General features: G+C 47.6%; 1 protein-coding gene across 1 annotated transcript; it reads right to left on the bottom strand.

The window, feature by feature from the left end:
- Nucleotides 1–8,092: 8,092 nt before the first annotated feature.
- On the bottom strand, nucleotides 8,093–20,029 carry LOC129539452 (sulfotransferase 1C2-like). Its single transcript, XM_088841744.1, has 8 exons — nucleotides 19,816–20,029; nucleotides 12,867–13,040; nucleotides 12,466–12,591; nucleotides 11,716–11,813; nucleotides 11,082–11,208; nucleotides 10,546–10,640; nucleotides 10,220–10,400; nucleotides 8,093–8,205 (listed from the first exon to the last, which is right to left on the bottom strand). Exons 1-8 carry the CDS (start codon nucleotides 20,027–20,029, stop codon nucleotides 8,093–8,095), a joined length of 1,128 nt encoding a protein of 375 aa, XP_088697870.1.
- Nucleotides 20,030–20,315: the final 286 nt, after the last annotated feature.

Here is a 20,315-nt window from a genome sequence, read left to right as displayed (position 1 = left end):
TCTCCATAGTGGCTGTATCAATTTACATTCCCACCCACAGGGTAGGAGGATTCCATTTTCTCCACACCCTCTCCAACATTTATTGTTTGTAAATTTTTTCTGATGATGGCCATTCTGACTGGTGTGAAGTGATACCTCATTGTAGTTTTCATTAGCATTTCTCTAATAATTAGTGATACTGAGCGTCTTTTCATGTGCCTCTTGGCCATCTGTATGTCTTTGTAGAAATGTCTGTTTGGGTCTTCTGACCATTTTTTGAGTTGTTTTTTTGATATTGAGCTGCATGAGCTGTTGGTGTACTTTGTCAGTTGCTTTGTTTGCAAATAATTTCTCCCATTCTGAGGGCTGTCTTTTCATTTTGTTTATGGTTTCTTTTGTTATGCAAAAGCATTTAAGTTTAATTAGGTCCCATTTGCTTATTTTTGTTTTTATTTTCATTATTCTAGGCAGGGGTTGGAAAAAGGTCTTGTTGTGATTCATATCAAAGTGTGTCCTGCCTATATTTTCCTCTAAGAGCTTTGCAGTGTCCTTACAGATAGACTTTTAAAAATCAAGGCATAATTAACAGACAGTAAGAAGCACAGAGCTTCAGTGTACAAATTGATGGATTCTCCCTCCTGCACGTCCTGTGACCTCCCCCAGGTCAACATGCAGAGCATCTCCATGACCTGCCTTCCTTTCCATCCAAGCCCTCACCGCCTGTTCTGACTTATGTTCCCACGGGTGAGCGTCTCTCCGCAGGAACCTCCCCTTGGTTGCATCACACATTATCCTCGGTCCCTGGTTGCCCCCTGGGCTCACCTTCCCCACGGCCACCTCTTTCTCTTTCCTACAGACTCTCCCTCATCCTCCATTCCACACTGGATGCCCCTCCATCGGGAAGATATCCGCTCCCCCTACCTAAGTGTTCTCCTACCTTATGGGTATGTCCTTGCATCTTTATTTTAGCTTCCAAGAAGGGTGAGTGCTATGGACAGTATAAACCACAGAGGCAGATGACCTCTGCTTCTGAATTTTTGAAATTGGAGAAAACAAAGCAATGAAGTCATCTCAAGGCAGGAATTTTTATAATCCAAGGAGGATAATGCAAGTATTAGGCACTATTTGTCTGCACCAAAGACACACAGAACCTTGCAGGGTGTTGAACAAATAATCAGGGGGTTTTGAGCCAAGTAGAACAAAAACCGGTGGAGAAGAAACTGTTTTGTGTGGTGGTGGGTACCTGGAGGTAGTGATTTTACATTGGTCTCATAAAGCAAGAAGCAAATCATGTCTGAGACCCAAAGAGGCTGTAGAGCCAGTTGCATAATTCTTGCCTCTGGGACTAGAAGAACACTGTTTTTCTTGGACTTCCCCGGCCATTGTGGTTCTGCTGGCTTGTGTAATCCCAAGGGTCCAGGAGCCCCAGTGCAGCTCCTGTGGCCTGCAGAACGTGTGAACGTGTTTTGTGGACATGTGTGTATTGTCACGTCCTCACAGCAGAGGGAGAGGATTCAAGTGGGCTTGCCTGTCTCTTTCATCACCCTTTTATGTGTTCGTGTTAGAACCCGTCCACATGGGTGGGCCTGGACTGACTCGCCTAAGAGCTTACACAAAGGCTGCCTGGGTGGGGCTGGGGCCTTGTGTCTGGATGGGTCTGGCCGACTTTCCTCCCCTGAAGAGGAAACTCTGTTGAGGTGTGGGACCCTCCCTTATCGGGGTCCAGCCCCGATATGACCCAGGGTATCCTCGGGATGAACGGCGTCGGCGTTAGAGAGAGAGAGAGAGAGACAGGGGCTGATGATTCCTTGGTTTACGCTGGAAACCAATAAAACCCCAGCATGGGGTTTGCTCTGTTTACGTAGGCCGCAGGCGCCCTCTCGAATCGCCGGAGGCACCCCACCAGGGCACCCCCTCGAGTGAGTCTTAGAAGCCCAGGCAGATAAGTGAACGCAGAGGGCCCAGCGCTCCAAGGATCTCAACCAGAAAAAGGAGAATAGAGAAAAGGATGGAAAGAGAGAAAGAACGACACGGGGAGACCAAGCTTCAGTGAGCAAGGCCCAAAACTTTATTTTCCAGTGCTGCTTTTATACCCTAAGTTATGCGCATAAGAAACAGAGAAAGGGAGGTATAGAGTCACGCCAAAATCGCGTGGGGTCAGCAGTCTTGACCCTTATTAGGATCAGGGCTTATTTTTGTGTGTCTCGTGATAAAAGTTTTTTAGGTGGTTTACATTATCTTCTGGCCAGGGGGCCTACTAACAGTTTTATGGCCCTCTTCTCCTGACAATAGGTTAGTTAGCAAGTAAAAGACCCTTTTTTTAAGGTGACTTTCCTAAAGTTAGGTGCATAACAAAGTTACATTCCTATAAGGCACCGGTGTAGTGAGCTGCAAGAAAGGAACTTATTAACTTAAGATCTGATGTGGTTAAATCAAAGGTTACTACTTACATTCTCTATATGTGATTAATATATTTCCAAGGATACAATAGATAGAGGAAACTTTGCAGCAAGCATTGATTCAACAATGAAATCTTTTTTAGTACTACCCTAATGATTTTAACTTCTTCAACAGATTCCTGTATATTAGAATATTAGGCTTTCTGTCCTTGCATGGCTGGGAGGCTATAAACAGTCACACTCATAGTTGTAAGAGTCCGGACAAACTTGTCATGCAAGTTAGAAAGCTATCAGAGGGGCTTGGGTCGGAACACTCCTATTAAGCCGAGGAGAACTTTTAAACTACAGTTCTGAATTAATGTTTTCAGAGAAAGGTGGTTGGGGGGAAGGCCCCGTAAGTATTAGAGGACTTGGTAAGAGGCGTAAGATAGTAAAGCAGTCAGATTCCGGTTTTCTTTGGGGTAGATGCTCAGGTAAGTCCAGGGGGCTCCTCGAGTCCTGATTAGCCTTTGCCCGTCAGGCCTCTTCCCCAGTTGACCTTTGCCACGGGTAGGATTTCCCTCGCTGGCTCCCGGCACTCCCTATTCACAGAAGCTTCTCAGAGCCGACTCCATGTTCCAGGCGGGTGGGACCGGTGTCATCCTGTGGAGTGGTCTGCAGGGGAGGGGAAGGGAGGGGAGGGTGAGCCAGGGGCGTGCGCGAGAAAACCCTCCAGTACCCTCCAGAGTCCGCAGGTGAGAGCAGGTCCCTGGAGCGCCCTCTGGCAGATCTGAGGAGACCTGAGGTCAGGAAGCCCTATTCCTGGTTTATACAAACTCAGGACTTTTCTTTGTTCGGTAAATAGAAGTGTTAATTCCTCCAGGTGCATCCTGGGTCCTCTAACTGTAGGGATTTGCTCAGGCCTCCTTTTTCTTCTAGCCATTAGATCCAAGAACTCTATCTGCTTCATTCCTTCCTTAAACTCGACTTTGCCCAAATTAACTCCTTGACCTCGTGGGTTCCCCAATCCAGGAGGTCTCCAAACCTCTCTCTTTGGGCTCATGCAGGTTTCTCTGGTGGCTCACATGGTGAGCTTACAATGCAGGAGATGTGGGTTTGACCCCTGGATCAGGAAGACCCCTTGGAGAAGGAAATGGCAACCCTTTCCAGTATTCTTGCCTGGGAAATCCCATGGACAGAGGAGCATGGAGGGCTACAGTTTATGGGGTCTCAAAGAGTTGGTCGTGACTGAGCGACTGACTCTAACTAACTGGCTACACACAGGCTCCATCATGGCTGGTTGATTATATCACTGATCACTGGTGCCTGAGCTAAGTTTCCAGCCATCCCTCCCCTCCCCAGAGGTCCAGGGCTGGGCTCAAAGTTCTCACTCCTGATCACCCTCATGTGGACTTTCCAAGAGTCAACACATTAATATAACAAAAGGCTCCTTTGCTGCTAGGAAACCCCCAGGGTTTTAGGAGCTCTATGCTAGCAATGAGATAAAGATCAAATATATGTATTTTTTATTATAAACCACAACATCACAGTAGCTATGATCATGGACCCCATTTTCCAGATGAGGAAGCTGAGGCAGAGAGTGAGGCAGGGAGCACAGGCAAGTGACTGGCAGGGTCAGCTCAGCCCTGAGCTGTGGCTCCAGGGCTTGTCCAGTGCATCAGGTCACCACTCCTCCCCCACCCCCACCCCCCATTCGGTCCTGAAGGCAAGCACAGGACGCCTTTTAGTTAAGGGTTATATTACCAGCTGAACCGGGATCTGTTCATCTGCCTGCCAATCTGCTGATACCAGGTTGTAGAGAAGGAAAGTGCAGGGTTTATTGCAGGAGAACATCAAGCAAGGAGAACAGGCAGCTCATCCTCAGCTCCCTGGCCCTGCCCTGCTCCCGCCCCTCCACCCACAGAGCACGTGCTGAAACGCTGGTCCACCTGTCGCCTTTTTTCTCAGAGGCTCGGGGGCTTCTCATGGCTCTTGGATTATGAAGAGCATCTTGGGCACTGTGGTCAAGACCCATCTTCCTCCCACCTCCTCTGTGGGCCCTGAGCTCGGGTTCTTCCCTCTGTCCTGGAGCAGGCGTGGCACCCCCTCCACCACGATCCTCTCTCCGTGTCCCCTGCCTTGGCTTGTCCTCTTCTCCTGGTCAAGGCCATCGCTGCAGCTTCTGGGGAGGCTAAACCCTCAGACCCAACCACAGTTGATGAGCTCTGTGCTCCGAGAACCATGGCCACCCGTCTCTCACGTGTGAGGGTCCTCACTCTCCTAACCTTGGTCTCACTTCCCACCCAGCGGCCTCGGGGAGGGGTGTTTCTCACCGCTGTGTCATCGACATTCAAGAAGCTGCTGTCCAGTCATGAACCAATGGAACACTTTCTCAGATGAAATGTCTTCTTAAAATCACCCTTTCTGGCTGTAGACAAGTCCAGGCATCCAGCCAGAGGGCATGCTATGGTCTTCTCATCTTGGCTCGTTGCTTAAATACCCAACCCCTGGGACTGGCATTATTTCTATGTCTCTATTCCTGTGAGCTCTCCAAAGTGAGCCGTTGGAGCTGGTCCAATTACAGACATTATGTTTTTACCTGCAAGTCTGCATTCTGTTAGGATCTTGGTTAGAATGTGCTCCAGTCAGCATGGGGTTTCCCTGGGGTTGTTGGATGGGTGGATGTAGAAGTGATTTGCAGGTGTTTTAAAAACCCGAAGCCCATCTAAGGGCTTCCCAGGTGTGTCAGTGGTAAAGAACTTGCCTACCAATGCAGGAGACATAAGAGACATGGGTTCGATTCCTGGGTGGGGAAGATCTCCTGGAGGAAGGCATGGTAACCCACTCTAGTATTCTTGCCTGGAGAATCCCATGGACCGAGGAGCCTGGTGGCCTCCTCCATGGGTCACAAAGAGTCTGACACGACTGAAGTGATGTAGCATACCCAGGTCATCTAATCTCCCAGAACAGATTTTTAAACCTTCTTTTTCACTAAGACTTAAGTCCATGTGCTTGGTTCCTGGTTGTCGAGGAATGGGAAAGAGTTTAACTTAACAAACAAACCACAATGCAGTTTATGGGTTGGACTGTATCTGACTCTGGAACAAATCATTTTTTTAAAAAAAACCACTTCCTTCCCACATACAAGGAATTATTTTCCGTATTAATCATGTGTAGAAACAAATAATAAAATATCAGTAAGAAAACATAGTCAATGAAACTTTTATTCCACTTTGTGTATAGACTCATTCCAGTTAAAAAGAAATCACAAGTCTATTTTACTAAAATGAAAGTGTCCAGAAAAAGTACAATTCAGACAGTGACTAAATCATACCACTGATGTAATATTTCATTTTCTTGATTCATTCTTGAGTTTTAAAACAAATAACAGAAAAGTAAATTTCAATTTTACAGTTATTCAAAATCAGTAAACTATTTTCTGTGTGAACAAAACTTTGAACTCACTAAACAAAAATTGTATACATCACAATCCATTTAAATTTTACCATTTTAAAATCAGAATACAAGCAAAAATTCCAAGGAGTCATGCGATTGACAGAGGTGAACAAATAAGTTCTGCTTCTCTGTCTTTAAACCAACTGTGTATCATTGTTCATTCTGAATCCACCACTGTTTAGATATAGAAACACTTCGGTACTGAAGGTTCCCTGATTGTACCTGGAGTGAGCACGAAGAGTTCTGAACTGTTACAAACTCATCCAGCTGGGGGCTGGGGGTCCTCTTAGTTATCAATAATCTCCACAAAGGGGAGTAAAATATGGAACCAAACAGCAAAAAATTTATAATCTAAAATCTCAACCTGTGGGGGATAGAGACAACTTTTTAATATAATAAAAAGCCGCTACTTTGAAGTTTACGTACCCATGATTAAAACTCAGTTGCTGTTGTCAGTTGTTGGGTCATGTCTGACTTTGTGACCCCATGGACTGTAGCACGCCAGGCTTGCGTGTCCTTCTTTATCTCCTGGAGTTTGCTCAAACTCATGTCCATTGAATTGGTGATGCCATCTAACCATCTTATCTTCTCGTAGTTCTTTTTCTAGTTGCTTTAGGTGTAAGTTTAGATTGTTTATTTTGCATTTTTCTCTTGTCTTGAGGTAAGCTTGTATTGCTATAAACTTCCCTCTTAGAACTACTTTTGCTGCATCCCATAGGTTTTGGGTTGTTGTATTTTTGTTGTCATCTGTTTCCAGGTATTTTTTACTTTCTTTTCTGACTCTTCAGTGACTTGTTGGTTATTTAGAAGTGTGTAGTTTAGCCTCCATGTGTTTGTGTTTTTTAGGGTTTTTTTTTCCCGTAGTTGATACCTAGTCTTATAGCGTTGTGGTTAGAAAAGATAAGGGTGGGATGATTTGAGAGAGTAGCGTTGATTCATATACAGTACCATATGTAAAACAGATAGCCAGTGGGAATTTGCTAGATAACGCAGGTAACCCAAAGCTGATGCTCTGTAACAACCTATAGGGGTTGGATAAGGTGGGCTATGGGAGGAAGGTTCAAGAGGGAGGGACATATGCATACCTGTGGCTGATTCATGTTGATGTATGGCAGAAACCGTCACAGTATCATAATTATCTTCCAATTAACAACTCAGTAGTAACCAAACAGTTGTTTAGAACTTTGACCAATAGACCCTGCCCTGCCCTCCCCCCACCCCGCCCGCAGCCCCGTAAGAGTCTTTTATCCCTGACATTGTTGAGAATTGCCAGTGAAGGGTGGTAATGAAAAGTTAGAATTTCATTTGCCTTAATGCATCCTCACCATTGGGTCCCCAGGTCAATGTCCCCACCGCCTTCAGCTTTGGATGACAGAAGTTGGGACTAAAAGCTGGAAACTGGTTACCTGCCATGTACCTGCTTTCCTGTGGTCATTCACCCTCGTGCCATCCGCTGGCACACAAGCACTTTCTGCACACACGTTCCAGGCCAGGTGCTGCCTTAAGTGCTGGAGTGAATGTTGACTAAGATGTGGGACCAGACACAAAAGACTTTACGATCTAGTGTGGGTACAGACAAGTGAACTGCTGAGTGTGGACAGAGCAGCAGAGCTATCGTGGGAGCATAAAGGGCCGAGCTGCTAACGGGGTCCTCGGAGAACCCGGCATGTGGAGTGAGACTTTGGTGCCTCCAAATTCGACCACCGTGTCTGGGCTGACACTTGATGCCACTCCCCTGTCTCCTAGGTCCCTCTTCCATTAAATTTCACAGAGCTTTCTGTTTCCTACGCAACTCAGCACCAGGACTCCTTAGGTCAGGCATTAGTATCTGGTCCCTCCCCTTTGCCCCTTCCCCTTTGTCCCAGGGAAGAACGTCAGAACGTGAACCCTCAGGACTGCGCACTGGCCCACCCTCCACGTGTCCCTTCCCACAGTGACCAAGTGGGACCCGGGACCGAGCACAGCTGGAGTTCCTGACGTCAGAGGTTTCATACTCTCAGTAGAGATGAAGCCAAGTATTTGCATATGGACACTGAAGATATAATCATGTTACAGACTAGAGAACTAGGATGCACTTTCCAGAATAATGAAAAATTTTAAAGTCCTTGCAGTATTCAAGCCTTGTATTTGACTTAGTTTATAAAGCCATCTAGTTTCTTACTTTGGAAAGAATGGTTGAGATGAGCGCAGAGTTGGTGGACAGCCTGCTTTCCGAGGCTGTGGGTCAGGATGAAGGATGAGGCTGTATCCTGGTAGCCGCCTCTTTATTGCTATTTGATTCAGAGCTCCGTGCAGAAGTTGATTGAGGTTCCTTTCATCTTTTGCCTGTAGATTTCATCAAATCTCTCATTCTGAGCCACTGTGAAGTGGTTTTTCCAATCCCCCACGATTCCTGGAAAGGGAAAGCCCAGATGAGCGTCACTGCTTGGGAGTCCTGGTGACCCAAGTAAAGAAGGGATATGTGCCTGCACACTGCCTCACCTACGTCCCTGGCAGTCCCCTCCTCCTGCTGCTCTTGGCTGAGATGCGCCCCAGGGCACCTGATCAGAGGTCAGGGCCCCTAAATCAGAGGACTATCAACCCAAAGGAGCTGCAGCTGGGCCCCACCTGAGGCCTGTTCACATGAAGGGCAACCACAGAGAAGTGAGAAAGCATGCATTTCTAACACTCAGCCACTTGGGAGAATCTCCAAATGTCCACTGAGTAAAAGACTCCAGATATAAGACAGTCTGCTGCCTGATTTGTTCAAGGGAGCCCGGGATCAGGCACAATGGCTGTGGGGATAGGGACAAGCACAGGGAGCGTCTCCGGGGGCAGAGATGGCCTGGAGAGGGGCAGGAGAAGGGACTTTGTGGGGAGGAAGATGTTTAAGGCTTGATTAGGGTGCTGGTTGCATGTGTGCACTCGTGTATCAGGTCTTGTTAAGTGGACGCTGCAGTTCACTGGAGGTAAGCTCCAGCCCAAAGGAAAAAGATTTGGAGGAAAAAGATGAATGGGGTACTATTTTTCTCCCAACAGTAACTATGAAAATAACTTCAAAAGAGGGAAATACTCTTTGTCCCACAGTGCCTCTTCTGGAAAATTATGCAAGAGAAGGAAGAGTGTCAGGATGTGAGAACATGGGCACAGAGCAGTTTGCTGGAGTGTGATTTACAAACACAAGGACTGAAAACAGCCAGTCTGACTCTCGGGGAAGAGTCGATGAGTTATGACGCATCTGGACACGAGCCCCCAAACAGAGAGCTTCGTGGTGGTGCCCTGCCCTTGTATTTGAGACTCTAGTGAGGAATGTGTGTGGTGCGACCTGCCTGAGTTTTGTGGGGTTGGCTCTCACTGTGGTGCCTGTATGTCTGCAGAGCTGAGGGAAGGGGCTGTGGAGAGCTGGGCAGCTCACCAGATCCTTACCCGAGACTACCCAGGGAGAGAAGTGGATTTGCTTGGCTTGTTTCAGTAACAGTAGACTGGAAAATGCAGCAAAAGAAATCCAGTTGTGTGTGAAGAAAGAAAAAGAAAAGAAGTTGCAAAGCGATGGTCCTCACAGCTGAGACTGTGTCGATAAAACTGCTACAGAGGGGCTTCAGGGAGCAGGGCTTTGGTAAAGAGAACTTTTAAAATGTGAATTTATGTTTTTATAATCACATATATTACTTTTTAAATTCAACAGTGATAAAGGGTTTTATTTTTTCCCTTTGAAAACATTGTGGTGTTGCTGTTGTTCAATTGCTAAGTCACGTTCTACTCTTGTGACCCCATGGACTATAGCCCGCCAGGCTTCTCTGTCCATGGGGATTCTCCAGGCAAGCATACTAGAGTGGGTTGCCATTCCCTTCTCCAGGGGATTTTCCTGACCCAGAGATTGAACCCAGGCCTCCTGCATTGGCAGGTGGGTTCTTTACTGCTGAACCTCCTGGGAAGCCTCCATAAAAAACATCAGCCGGGCCAATTAGGATCCCTCTCTTAGGAGTTGGAATGAAGAAGTATTGTGGAAGGAGGTAGATCTGAGCAGTAGTTGCCACTGAAAGTCATGCTGTTCAGCCATGATGAGACTGGCTGATAAGAAGAGACTGCGAAGCAGGAAGGAGCAGCCAGCAGTAAGGCAGGAAGCTGGTTGGTGGAGAAAAGCCCTCATCTTGTGTGTGTAGAACCTTGGAGCAAAGACCCAGACCTTGCTACTGCTGGGGCCCCAGGCCTCAGTCCAGGCATCCCCAGGATGTCTGGACAAGCCCCCGAAGGACCAGCGAGCTCTCCTCTCTGAGGGCCTCCAGCACCAGGTATGACGCATGATGCACTGAGCTGGGACTGGTAAAGCCCAGCACCCTCCTATCAGCAGGGCAGGCACCATGCTACCGGGCAGATAGAATACTTGCTTTACACCCGTCTCTGTGCAGTCTGTGCAGCCCACCCACCTTTCCTCATGAAGGGGGAGATGGACTGGTCCAGGACGGTCTTGGGAGCCGTGGAGCGGTTGGTCATGGGGTTTGCCTTCATCTTCTCAAACGTCGTCTCCTGGACAATGGTGTCCAGCACAGCTCCATCCAAGTTCTTCCCCATGAACTTCATCACCTTCTGAATTTCCTGCTTTGGGTCCTGTGGGGAGGGTAACATGGCAATGGAAGGACGCATCATGTCAGAAGGTCACACTTGTTCCCCTGCAAGCTGTGCAGCCCGGAAGCAGCCCAGGGTCTCTCAGAGCTGGTCTGACATGGTTTCTACCCACGTCGCCTCTACTCACCCTCTTGATGTCCTCATAGAAGAGAAAGAGCATCTGGACGCTGTCTCTCAGCTCCCACCAGCCTCTCACATGCTCAAACCAGGACCCCCATGCAACTGTAAGACACAGAGAACATGGCAGAGAGCCCATGCGGGGCCCTGCAAAGCCTTCAAATGCTCAGGGATGTGATTGACCTCAAGTGCATTGGAGAGAGAGGGAAACAGATTACCAGCCAGATACATCCATGAATTGTGACCTGTTTGACATGGGGGTTGAGGTGGAATGGGGCAGCCTCGGGGGAATTTATCCCAACCCGCCTACCCATGCGGCTTCACATGGATTATCTGTCATCACAATGCCCTTATGACGGGACAGGGATGCTTTTGGAAAGGGGAGACCCTGCAGGTCGGGTGGCCAGGAATAAAAGCTTCTGGATCTGGTGGGGATGTCTGCTGTGGCCATGGGAAGACTCAGTGTCCTGGGGGGTCATGTGGTGTGTGGGGACCTGGCTGAGCTGCACGGCCATGGTGGTGGAGAGATGGGAGGGGGCCTCCTACCTTTTCCACTGATGAAGGTTTCAAAGTACTGGTCCCAGGTGCCCGGGTCGGGAAGCGTCTGGTTCATCCTCTGGAAGTGGTAGTAGGAAACCAGACAGTCCTTGGCATTTCGAGCAACATAGAGGAACTTGAGAGAAAGAGTGTAGATTGGGGGTGAAGTGGCGTAGAGGGTGGTTTTCACAGGGTCACCAACGCTGAGCCGTCCCAGGGGGCCCGTGCCTGCTGCCCACCTGGCCTGTGCTGCCCACACTCCCTGGGGTCCCCGCCTCCCTTCCTGGCTCCGCCCCTCAAGGCAGCAGATTCCTCACGGCCCCCTTGATTTCCTAGAACAATCTTTATCCAGAAACCAGGGCTTCCCGACAGACAGAAGCTGTGATGGTGGCTGTGATGGCCCCCGAATGCCTTCATCCTGGTCTCCCTGGAGGTCAGCTTCATGGTAACAGTGTGGATACGTTCTTGGCCTCAGTGGCTCTATTGTTCCTGTGCTCAGTACCTCTGCTGTCTCTACCAAGCATCCCATGGGTTTCCTCTCACCCGTGGCCCTGGATCCTCAGCCCAGGAGGTGGAGAAGCACACAAGACGGAGGATGTTTGGGGTTGGAACATTCGCCCCCTCCGTCCTGAGATGTTGGTACCTTGCATTTGCATTCCCAGAAGGATGGAGGCAGCAGCTGGGCGGGGAGGTGGGTCCTCAGCACCCGGGGCCGGGGCATCGCTCTGGCCTTCTCCACACCTTTAAAGAGGTTGAGAGGAGGACCTTGTTCCATAAGCATCACAGAGGGACCTCTGTCCAGGGCTCTGTCCAGAGTGTCAGTCACCCGCCTACCTTTCTGCTCTTGGGGGCTTTCATGGTGGGACCATGCCTTTACCTGCGGGTGGCACACACACTCTGCAGCTGCAGGAGCTCAGTTTGGGGATGAGGAGCCGAGTTCCAGGGAAGAGGGGTCCCAGAGCACAGGCCCCCATCCCCACCGACCTGCCCAGTGTGCTGGCTGTTTCCTTCCTCTCTGAGAACTGTGACCCTGATGGCCTATGGGTCCTGACTTCTACTCGCTCCCTGGGGATACCAACCCGGCATCTGCCTCTGTGTTCAACGTGTTATGGGTGGGAGGAGAGTGTGTCCCTTAGATCAAGAAGGCACGACCTTCTCCCTAGAAGCAGCTGCTCCTGTGTGGGAATCAGATGCTGATGCAAATACCTCCACATCCTTAAACCAACTGGACGATACTGTGATGAGGACACATGTCCTGGCCCCTGTGTCCAAACCCCCAGGAGGAGCTGGCAGGGGACCCTGGGCTCCGGGAGATGACCTGTTGGTCAATGCAGGGTCACTAGTCGTAACCAGGGCCCTGGCCGGTGGTGGGGCAGCGGGGAGGAGCACTCACCAGAGGGCTGGGGTGGCCGGGCCCACTCGAGGAATGGGTGGCGGTGTTGAATGGCTGCCCGCTGACACTTGTCCACATCCCCGCTCTGCTCAATCAAGTCCACAATTTCCTGGATCCACGTGGTCCCTGCGGCCAGATGGAGAGATGAGAGGCAAAAACTGGTCGGACAACTGCCTCCTGCACCCTGGTAGACTGATGGGTGTTCAGGTCAACCTCTCTCCCACCCAAGGGCCCACAGACCAGCAGGTGGGCCCCCCAAAGCCATAAGTCCATAAACCCAGGGGCTCAAGCTCCCCAAGGAGCCTGTCCTTGGGGCAGGAGAGCAGGGCCCTCTGATCCCCACAGGCACCCCTCCAGGGACTGTGACCCCGGGGGAGCCTGCCGACCCAGCCCACAGCTACCTGACTTAGGGTAGGTACAGATGAGGAGGTCGTCCGGCTGGGCCTCGAGGCCCTGGATCTGGTGCCAGTTGTCCACAGTGGTGGCTGGCAGGGGGATCCCTGCCACCTCCCCTAGTGAGGGCTGTGTCCCTGCCGTGGTCAGGGCCATGGGGTCTGGGGATGAGACGGCACTCCCTGTGGGCAGAGAAGAGAGGAAGTTTTTTAAAAACTGTGGTTCAATACTCATAACATGACATTTACCATTTTATCCACTTGTAAGTGCAAGCTCATTGTTGTGCAACCGTCACCACCATCATCTCCAGAATGTCTTATCTTCCCAAAGTGAAGCCACCCATTAAACACTAACTCCTCACCCCCTCCCCTGTCCCCAGGCCCCACTGTTCTATGCTCTGTCTCTGTGGACCTAACTCCTCCAGGGGCCTCTCACAACAGGAATCAGACAGTGCTCGTCCATTGAGGACCTGCCATAACGTCCTCAAGATCCATCCATGTTGTAGCTGCTGCTGCTGCTGCTAAGTCGCTTCAGTCGTGTCCGACTCTGTGCGACCCCATAGATGGCAGCCCACCAGGCTCTGCCGTCCTGGGATTCTCCAGGCAACAATACTGGAGTGGGCTGCCATTTCCTTCTCCAATGCATGAAAGTGAAAAGTGAAAGTGAAGTCGCTCAGTCGTGTCCGACTCTTTGCGACCCCATGGACTGCAGCCCACCAGGCTCCTCCATCCATGGGATTCTCCATGCAAGAGTACTGGAGTGGGGTGCCATTGTAGCAGGTGTAAGAATTTCCTTCCTTTCTGAGAGTGAATTCACCTTCAGAAAGCACTGCATTTCATTTATTTTTGGCTAAGTACCAATTTATTATGTAAAACACGACCATTGTTCATATACAAGCTCAACAGCTAGTTAGAAGATATGGTGGTAGAAAAGACCTTGTTTATAACAGGAGAAAAGAAAAATCCAAATATAAATGTAAATATACATATAAATACATTATGTATATAAACACAGGCATTGAGTTTCACAAAGAATCTATAAGATATAAATTTTTTTAATGTGGACCATTTTTAAAGATGTCTATTGAATTTGTTTCAATATTGCTGTTGTTTTATATTTTGTCTTTTTTTTTTTTTTTTTGTCTGAGAAGCATGTGAAACCTTAGTTCCCTGACCAGAGATTGAACTTGAACCCACATCAAAGGTGAAGTCTTCATCATTGGACTATCAGGGAAGTCACTATAAATCTTTATTCATATAAGTAAATGAAATTTTTCATTCCTGTGAGGTGCAGAGGAAAAAAAAGAAAAGACGTAAATAAGTGGAAAGACAATTGTATAGAAAATCTCAACATTGGAGATTTAACACATTCCCAGTAAAAATAACAACAAAACTGTTTGTAAACAAACAAGCTGATGAGGACTGAATTTTATTCATTCATTCATGCATGGACCCTTCCAACTTTTAATTGTTGAGAATGAAGCTCTGTGAACATGGGTGTACAAATATCTCTTCAATACCCTGCTTTCAGTCCTTTTTGGTAAAAACCCACAAGTGGGATTGCTGGACCGTTTATGAGTCTATGTTCACTCTTCTGAGGACTTGCCATCCCGTCGCCCACAGTGGCTGCACTTCTACGTCCCCACCGGCGGTATATGAGGTTTCTGATTTCTTTTCATCCTTACCAACACTTGTTATTCTCTGTTGTTTTGTTTTTTTAAATAGTAGCCATCCTAAAGAGTGTAAGGCGACATCTCATTGTGCTTTTGGGTTTCATTTTCCCCAAAATGTGCTCATTTGTCATTTGTATGTTTCCTCTGGAGGATGTTTATTTAAATTCTTTGTCCGATCTAGAATCAGGTTGTTTGTTTCTGTTGTTCTGTTGAAAAAGTCTTAAATGCATGAAATGAGAAAGGCAGGAGGATCTGCATCTATTTCCTAGGATAGCTGGCTGCTGTTATTCCAGAGACGTTGTCTGCTGCCACTAGGAACACTGGCAACAGTCAGAATCTAACAGTCACTGGATACTTAGATTCACTTGTGCTGGACTGAATACCTTATACTTGTTAACTCATTCTGACTCTTAAATAAAAGGAAAGGGTCCTTCCAGGTTAGTTAGGGAATTTGGAATGGAAATGTACACACTGCCATATTTAAAATGGATGACCAACAAGGACATACTGTACAGCACAGGGAACTCTGTTCAATGTTATGTGGCAGCCTGGATGGAGGGGAGTCTGGGGAGAATGGATACAAGTACATGTTTGACTAAGTCCCTTTGCTGTTCACCTGAAACTATCACATTTTTAATCGACTATACCCCAGTACAAAATAAAAAGTTTAAAAGAAATGAAAGGCAGGAGAAGCTGCCTTCTCTTCCTGCCATCTTCCTGAAGATGTGCCTATAAACGGTTATTGGGAATTGAGTGGGGCGGCTGGTGCAGCCCCTCCGGGGAGCTGGTGGGAGGCTAGTACTCACCACATCCAGGCCTGTCATTAAGAGGTTCCTGACCTCAGAGCAAGTCCAGCCCTTCAGAATGGAGACTGAGGGGCAGCTGTGTTTGCAAAGTGTCAGAGAAAGTAGAGTTTGGACAAAAGTCCTGAGATTACGGTGGGCTTCAGGAGGGAGGAGGGAAGAGAACAAAGCTTCTAATGGGCCTTTCATGGTAGGTCTTTTACAAACTTTTCTGTTTTAATTTGGAAATGAATCAAGGATTTATTAGGAAGGAGTGTTAACACCCTCACATCAGTGAGGCTGCTCAGAGCCCCTTGAACAACAATACTTGCTCAGGAATGCAGCCAAAGCCTGCCTGGTAATCCCACATTCCTTCATTAAGAATTACCTCTTATATGCAAAAAAAAAAGTATGTATACATATGCTTAACAGAATCACTTTGCTGTGCAGCAGAAATTAACACATTGTAAATCAATTACACTTCAGTTATAAAAAAGAATTACTAGGATTTCCCTGGTGGTCCAGTGGTTAAGAGTCTACCTGCCAATGCATGGGACACAAGATTCCACATACTAAGAGGCAACTAAGCCCACTTGCTGCAACTACTGAAGCCTGTGTGCTCTGGAGCCTGTGCTTCGCAACAAAGGCCACTACCATGATAAGCCTGCAGAAAGCAACTAAAGAGTAGCCCCTGCTCGCCATAACCAGAGAAAGCTTGTGCACAGCAATGGAGACTAGTGCAACCAAAAATAAAAAAAAGAACTACTCTTTTCATTATGAGTATAAACATATACGTTACATAAAATTTATTTATTTATTTTTTTTTCAGTTACAGTTTTTCATAAGTTTTATTTTTTTTAATTTTTTAAAAATTTATTTATTTTTTTATTTTATTGGAGGCAAATTACTTTACATTAATATATTGGTTGGTTTTGCCATACATTGACACGAATCCGTGTCATAAAATTTAAAATAAGCCCAGATGCATAAGGAAAAAAAAATCTATTGCATGAGTTGTTACTATTTTGATACATTTCTTTTTTAAATATATATTGTGTTGGGTAGAATAATAGCCCCAAAGGTATCCGAGTCTTAATTTCTGCTCCTTCCACTGTCTGGTGAAGGGACTTTGCAGATGGAATTAGGGTTAAGGATATGAAGGTCATAGGCTTGTCCTGGGTTATCTGGGGCAGAGGGGCTAATGTGACCCCAAGGATGTGTGGAAGACAGCAGGAGGCATGGAAAAACCAGTTGAGGGATGCAGTAGCCCAGGAGGCCAGAGGGACTCAAAGCCTGGAAGGACACCCAGGCCACCACTGACCTGAAGCGGGAGGGGACAGGAGCCCAGGGACGGTCCCTGGGAGCTGAAAAAGACCCCCAAACGACAGTGCAAGGACGCGGACCTTGGCCCATGGTCATAGGGGCTGAATTCTGCTGAGAGAAAGCATGAGCCCTGAGCCAGTGCTCCCAGGACCTGCAGGAAGGGTCATGGCCCTGCTGTCACCATGGTTCTGCCCTGAGATGCCTGCTTGGAGTTCTCACTTCCCAAATCATCAGATGATTAGTGTGTGTCCTCTCAAGTGGCCGAGTTTGTGGTGATCTGTCTCTGTGGCAATGGCATTCACTCACTGGTCACGATTATAGACGGATGTCGTCCCTACCAGGTTCATATGCTGAAGCCCTAATCTCCAGGGCCTCAGTGTGTGGCTGCATTTGCAGACAAGACTTTAAGAGGGTGACTGAGTTAAGGTGAGGCCAGTAGGGTGGCCCTTATCCAACCTGGGTGTGTTCTTGTTAGAGTTGGAGATTAAAGCCAGGGCTGCTGCTGCATGGACTGATGTCTGGGTGAGGAACAGCCTGCGCTCCCAGGAGAGAGACTGGGAGAGACCAGGCCGTCCACACCCGGGCCCTCCACCTCCAGAGCTGTGACAAAACACCTTTCTGTTGTGTAACGTGCTTAGTCTGTGGTGTGTGGTTACAACAGCCCAAGGGGACTGAAGCTTAGAAACCAACTGTTTAGTTTGAAATCATAAATGGAGGGAAACAGTAAATGGTTCTTTCTGACTTTTCTATTTAACTGTTCTGCTGAATACCTAATAGCAGATAAAAGAAGTTTCTCTTCATGGAATCATTCTAGCCAATAGGTGAATAATAAATCATAGAATTACAAGGTTGCCTTGAAGCCCAAAGTGGTGAAAGAAGCTAGGCATTTAACATTCGTGGTTTCTGGCATTCCGGAAAGAAAGACAAGCAGACCCTGCACCCCTTGGTGACGGACATGCATCCTACGATATGGTTCTGCCCCTAATATGAACCTGATTAAGCCTCAAAATCCAGCAGCAACTATATCTCTGCTTTTTTAGGTTAGTGAAAATTCTTTCTGGCTTGAGATAATCAGTCCTGTCTACATTGCCACACCTACGCTACTAACAGTAAAGATTAAAAACGTAAACCAGTGAGTTAAGTAAAGGATTTCTTTTAAGCCATATCCTTACCTTCAAGTCTCAGCTGAAAATCAGAGCCCAGAGGCTGGACCAAGGGTCAGTGAGCTCAGAGGGCGCTTTCCAAGGAAGTGGCCAGCTGCCCGGATGGCAACTGCCAAGGCTCAAATTACCTGAGTCAGGGGTCCTAGGGCCTGCAGGAGGTGGGGGCCTTGTGGGGGGTTCGTGTCCCCCACGTGGTAACCCAGAACTTTTTGCTGTCAGGGGCACAAGCAGCCGCCCCAGAATTTTTAGTCAAAGTTACTTAAGAAATAGGTGATATAAGAAAGACACTGACTCACTCTGTCCCCCTTAAAGATAAATCTCCTGGGTGAAGGGCCCTCCAACTCCCCGTATAAGAGGAAGAAGCATCCTTATCCCCAGAGACCCGGATTCAGGGCCAAGAAGGCTGCGTAAATAAACCTACTTCCTTCTTCCTGTGGTGATACTTTCTCATCAATTTACCCCAAAATGCCCCAAACTTTTTCTCTGTCAGTTATTCACAAATTTATTTCTTTGTCTAAAGGTGCAAAATCTGTCAATTTGTCATTTCTTTTGGTCTCATATTTCTATGGGCTCCTGTGTGTAAAAATTAAATTAGTATTTTCTCTTGTTAACCTGTCTTATGGGCTTCCCTGGTGGCTTAGATGGTAAAGAATCTGTCTGCAGTGTGGGAGACCTGGATTCCATCCCTGGTTTGGGAAGATCCCCTGGAGGAGGGCATGGAAACCCACTCTAGTATTCTTGCCTGGAGAATCTCCATGGCCAGAGGAGCCTGGTGGGCTATAGTCCATGGGGTTACAAAGAGCTGGATATGACTAAATGACTAGGCTCACAGCACACAACCTGTCTTATGTCAAGTGAGTGCTGAGACTGGCTCCTGTTTTTCAGTTGGGATTATTTTACCTTAATCCTGGGTGGGATGGGGGCCAGTTGCCATGATTTTTCTGCTCCCTTTTAGTTAATTGACAGGATTCTTGTTATCTTAAATGACAGCTCTGCAATTCTATGATTGGACTTTTAAGATTGAAGTATAATTGACATGCAATGTTATATTAGTTTCATCATAATCGTATTTTGATTCAATGCTCCAGGATAGCAGTGGCTCCGTGATGGAGCAGAGGAAAGCACAACCTTTCCAGTAAGCTGAACTGTTCCATGGGATGTATGGCTCCTCATCCTATGCCATAAACTACATGTTCACGACATTGTACAACGTGGGTGGACCTTGAGAGCATTGTGTGAAGTCAGGTAAGACACACAAAATCAAATGCTGTGTGGAATCACTTCATGTGGAATCTTTAAAAAATGTCGAACTCACAACAGAGTGAGTGCCAGGAGGAGTAGGGAGATGCTGGTCAAGAGATACAAACTCCCTGTTAAAAGAGGAATGTGTGTACTAAGTCGCGTCACTTGTGTTTGACTCTTTGCAACCCCATGGACTGTAGCCTGCCAGGCTCCTCTGTCCATGGGATTTCCTAGGCAAGAATGCTGGAGTGGTTTGCCACACCCTCCTCCAGGGGCTCTTCCCAACCCAGGGATCAAACCCGCAGCTCTTATGTCTCCTGTACTGACAGGCGAGTTCTTTGTCACTAGTACTACCTGGGAAGCCCATAAATTGTGGGATCTAATGTAGAGCATGGTGACTAGAGTTAACAATACTTGTCATATACTTGAAAGTATATAATAAACGTTCTCACCGCCAAGAAGTAATTGTAACTATGTGACACTCTGGTGGGGGTCATTTTGTGATGTGTACTTGTGTCAGATGGACACGTTCTATACCTTAAACTTATACCATGTAACATACTAATTATATATGCACACATCTAGAAAATAAGTTACAAAAAACATCTTTCATTAGTCAAGATCATCTAAATGTGTTCTTGCTTTTTAAGGGCTAACAATCCCACCCCCATCCAAATTAATACCATTTTGTTTTCAATGTTTTAATCCATTTCATCTGAAGGACTAACTGGAGGAAGAGTCATAAGTCCATCCTCTCTGCATTTTTATTACTCACAGTTGGCGTCTCCAGGTGAGCAGACTGGGGACTGGGTCCTGATTTGGCAGAGGGAGACTTGAGCGCCCCGCAGGCCGTCTGAACTCAGCTGAGAACTGGCAGCAGGAGGTCCGGTCACCTTGGGCCTCTCCTTGAGGCACGTGGGCTCACGCTCAGCGCTGCTGCCGCCTGGGCCTGACACAGCTTCCTTGTCCAGGGACTGGCCTCCTCCCATCAGGGCTCTGACTCAGCGTTTACTCTTGGTAGAACTGACACACCTGGTACAAGCCGGGCTTCTGTCCTCTGGGGACCAGTGGCCACTAGGTGCCTTGTCTCCAGTGTGGGGGGACGGGACTGAGAGCACAGTTTTGTGGACATCAGGCCACAGCAAGAGGACGAGTCTTCTTTCCATTTCTCGGGAGACTTAAGGGGCCACTGGGGATGATTGTTAGCTTGAATACTTGCTCCTGGAATCTTTATAAGGTTTTAGAAAGATGCCAAGTGCTGGGGAGGTGGCAGAG

This window comes from Moschus berezovskii, chromosome 11 (genome assembly GCF_049115385.1).
Source record: "Moschus berezovskii isolate FMDL1 chromosome 11, NW_MosBer_1.0, whole genome shotgun sequence".
NCBI classification, from domain to species: Eukaryota; Metazoa; Chordata; class Mammalia; order Artiodactyla; family Moschidae; genus Moschus; species Moschus berezovskii.
The sequence above is the reverse complement of the archived record's forward strand: the minus strand, read 5'-3'. Positions and strand labels throughout refer to the sequence as shown.

Excerpts from the sequence above, each read along its gene's own strand:
- LOC129539452 (XM_088841744.1), bottom strand. The coding sequence starts at position 20,029 with ATGGGAGGAGGCCAGTCCCTGGACAAGGAAGCTGTGTCAGGCCCAGGC. Across the intron at positions 10,401-10,545 it reads TCTATGAGGACATCAAGAGG|GACCCAAAGCAGGAAATTCA; the intron begins GTGAGTAGAGGC and ends CCCTCCCCACAG. Across the intron at positions 8,206-10,219 it reads CTCCCCCTTCATGAGGAAAG|GAATCGTGGGGGATTGGAAA; the intron begins GTGGGTGGGCTG and ends TTCCCTTTCCAG.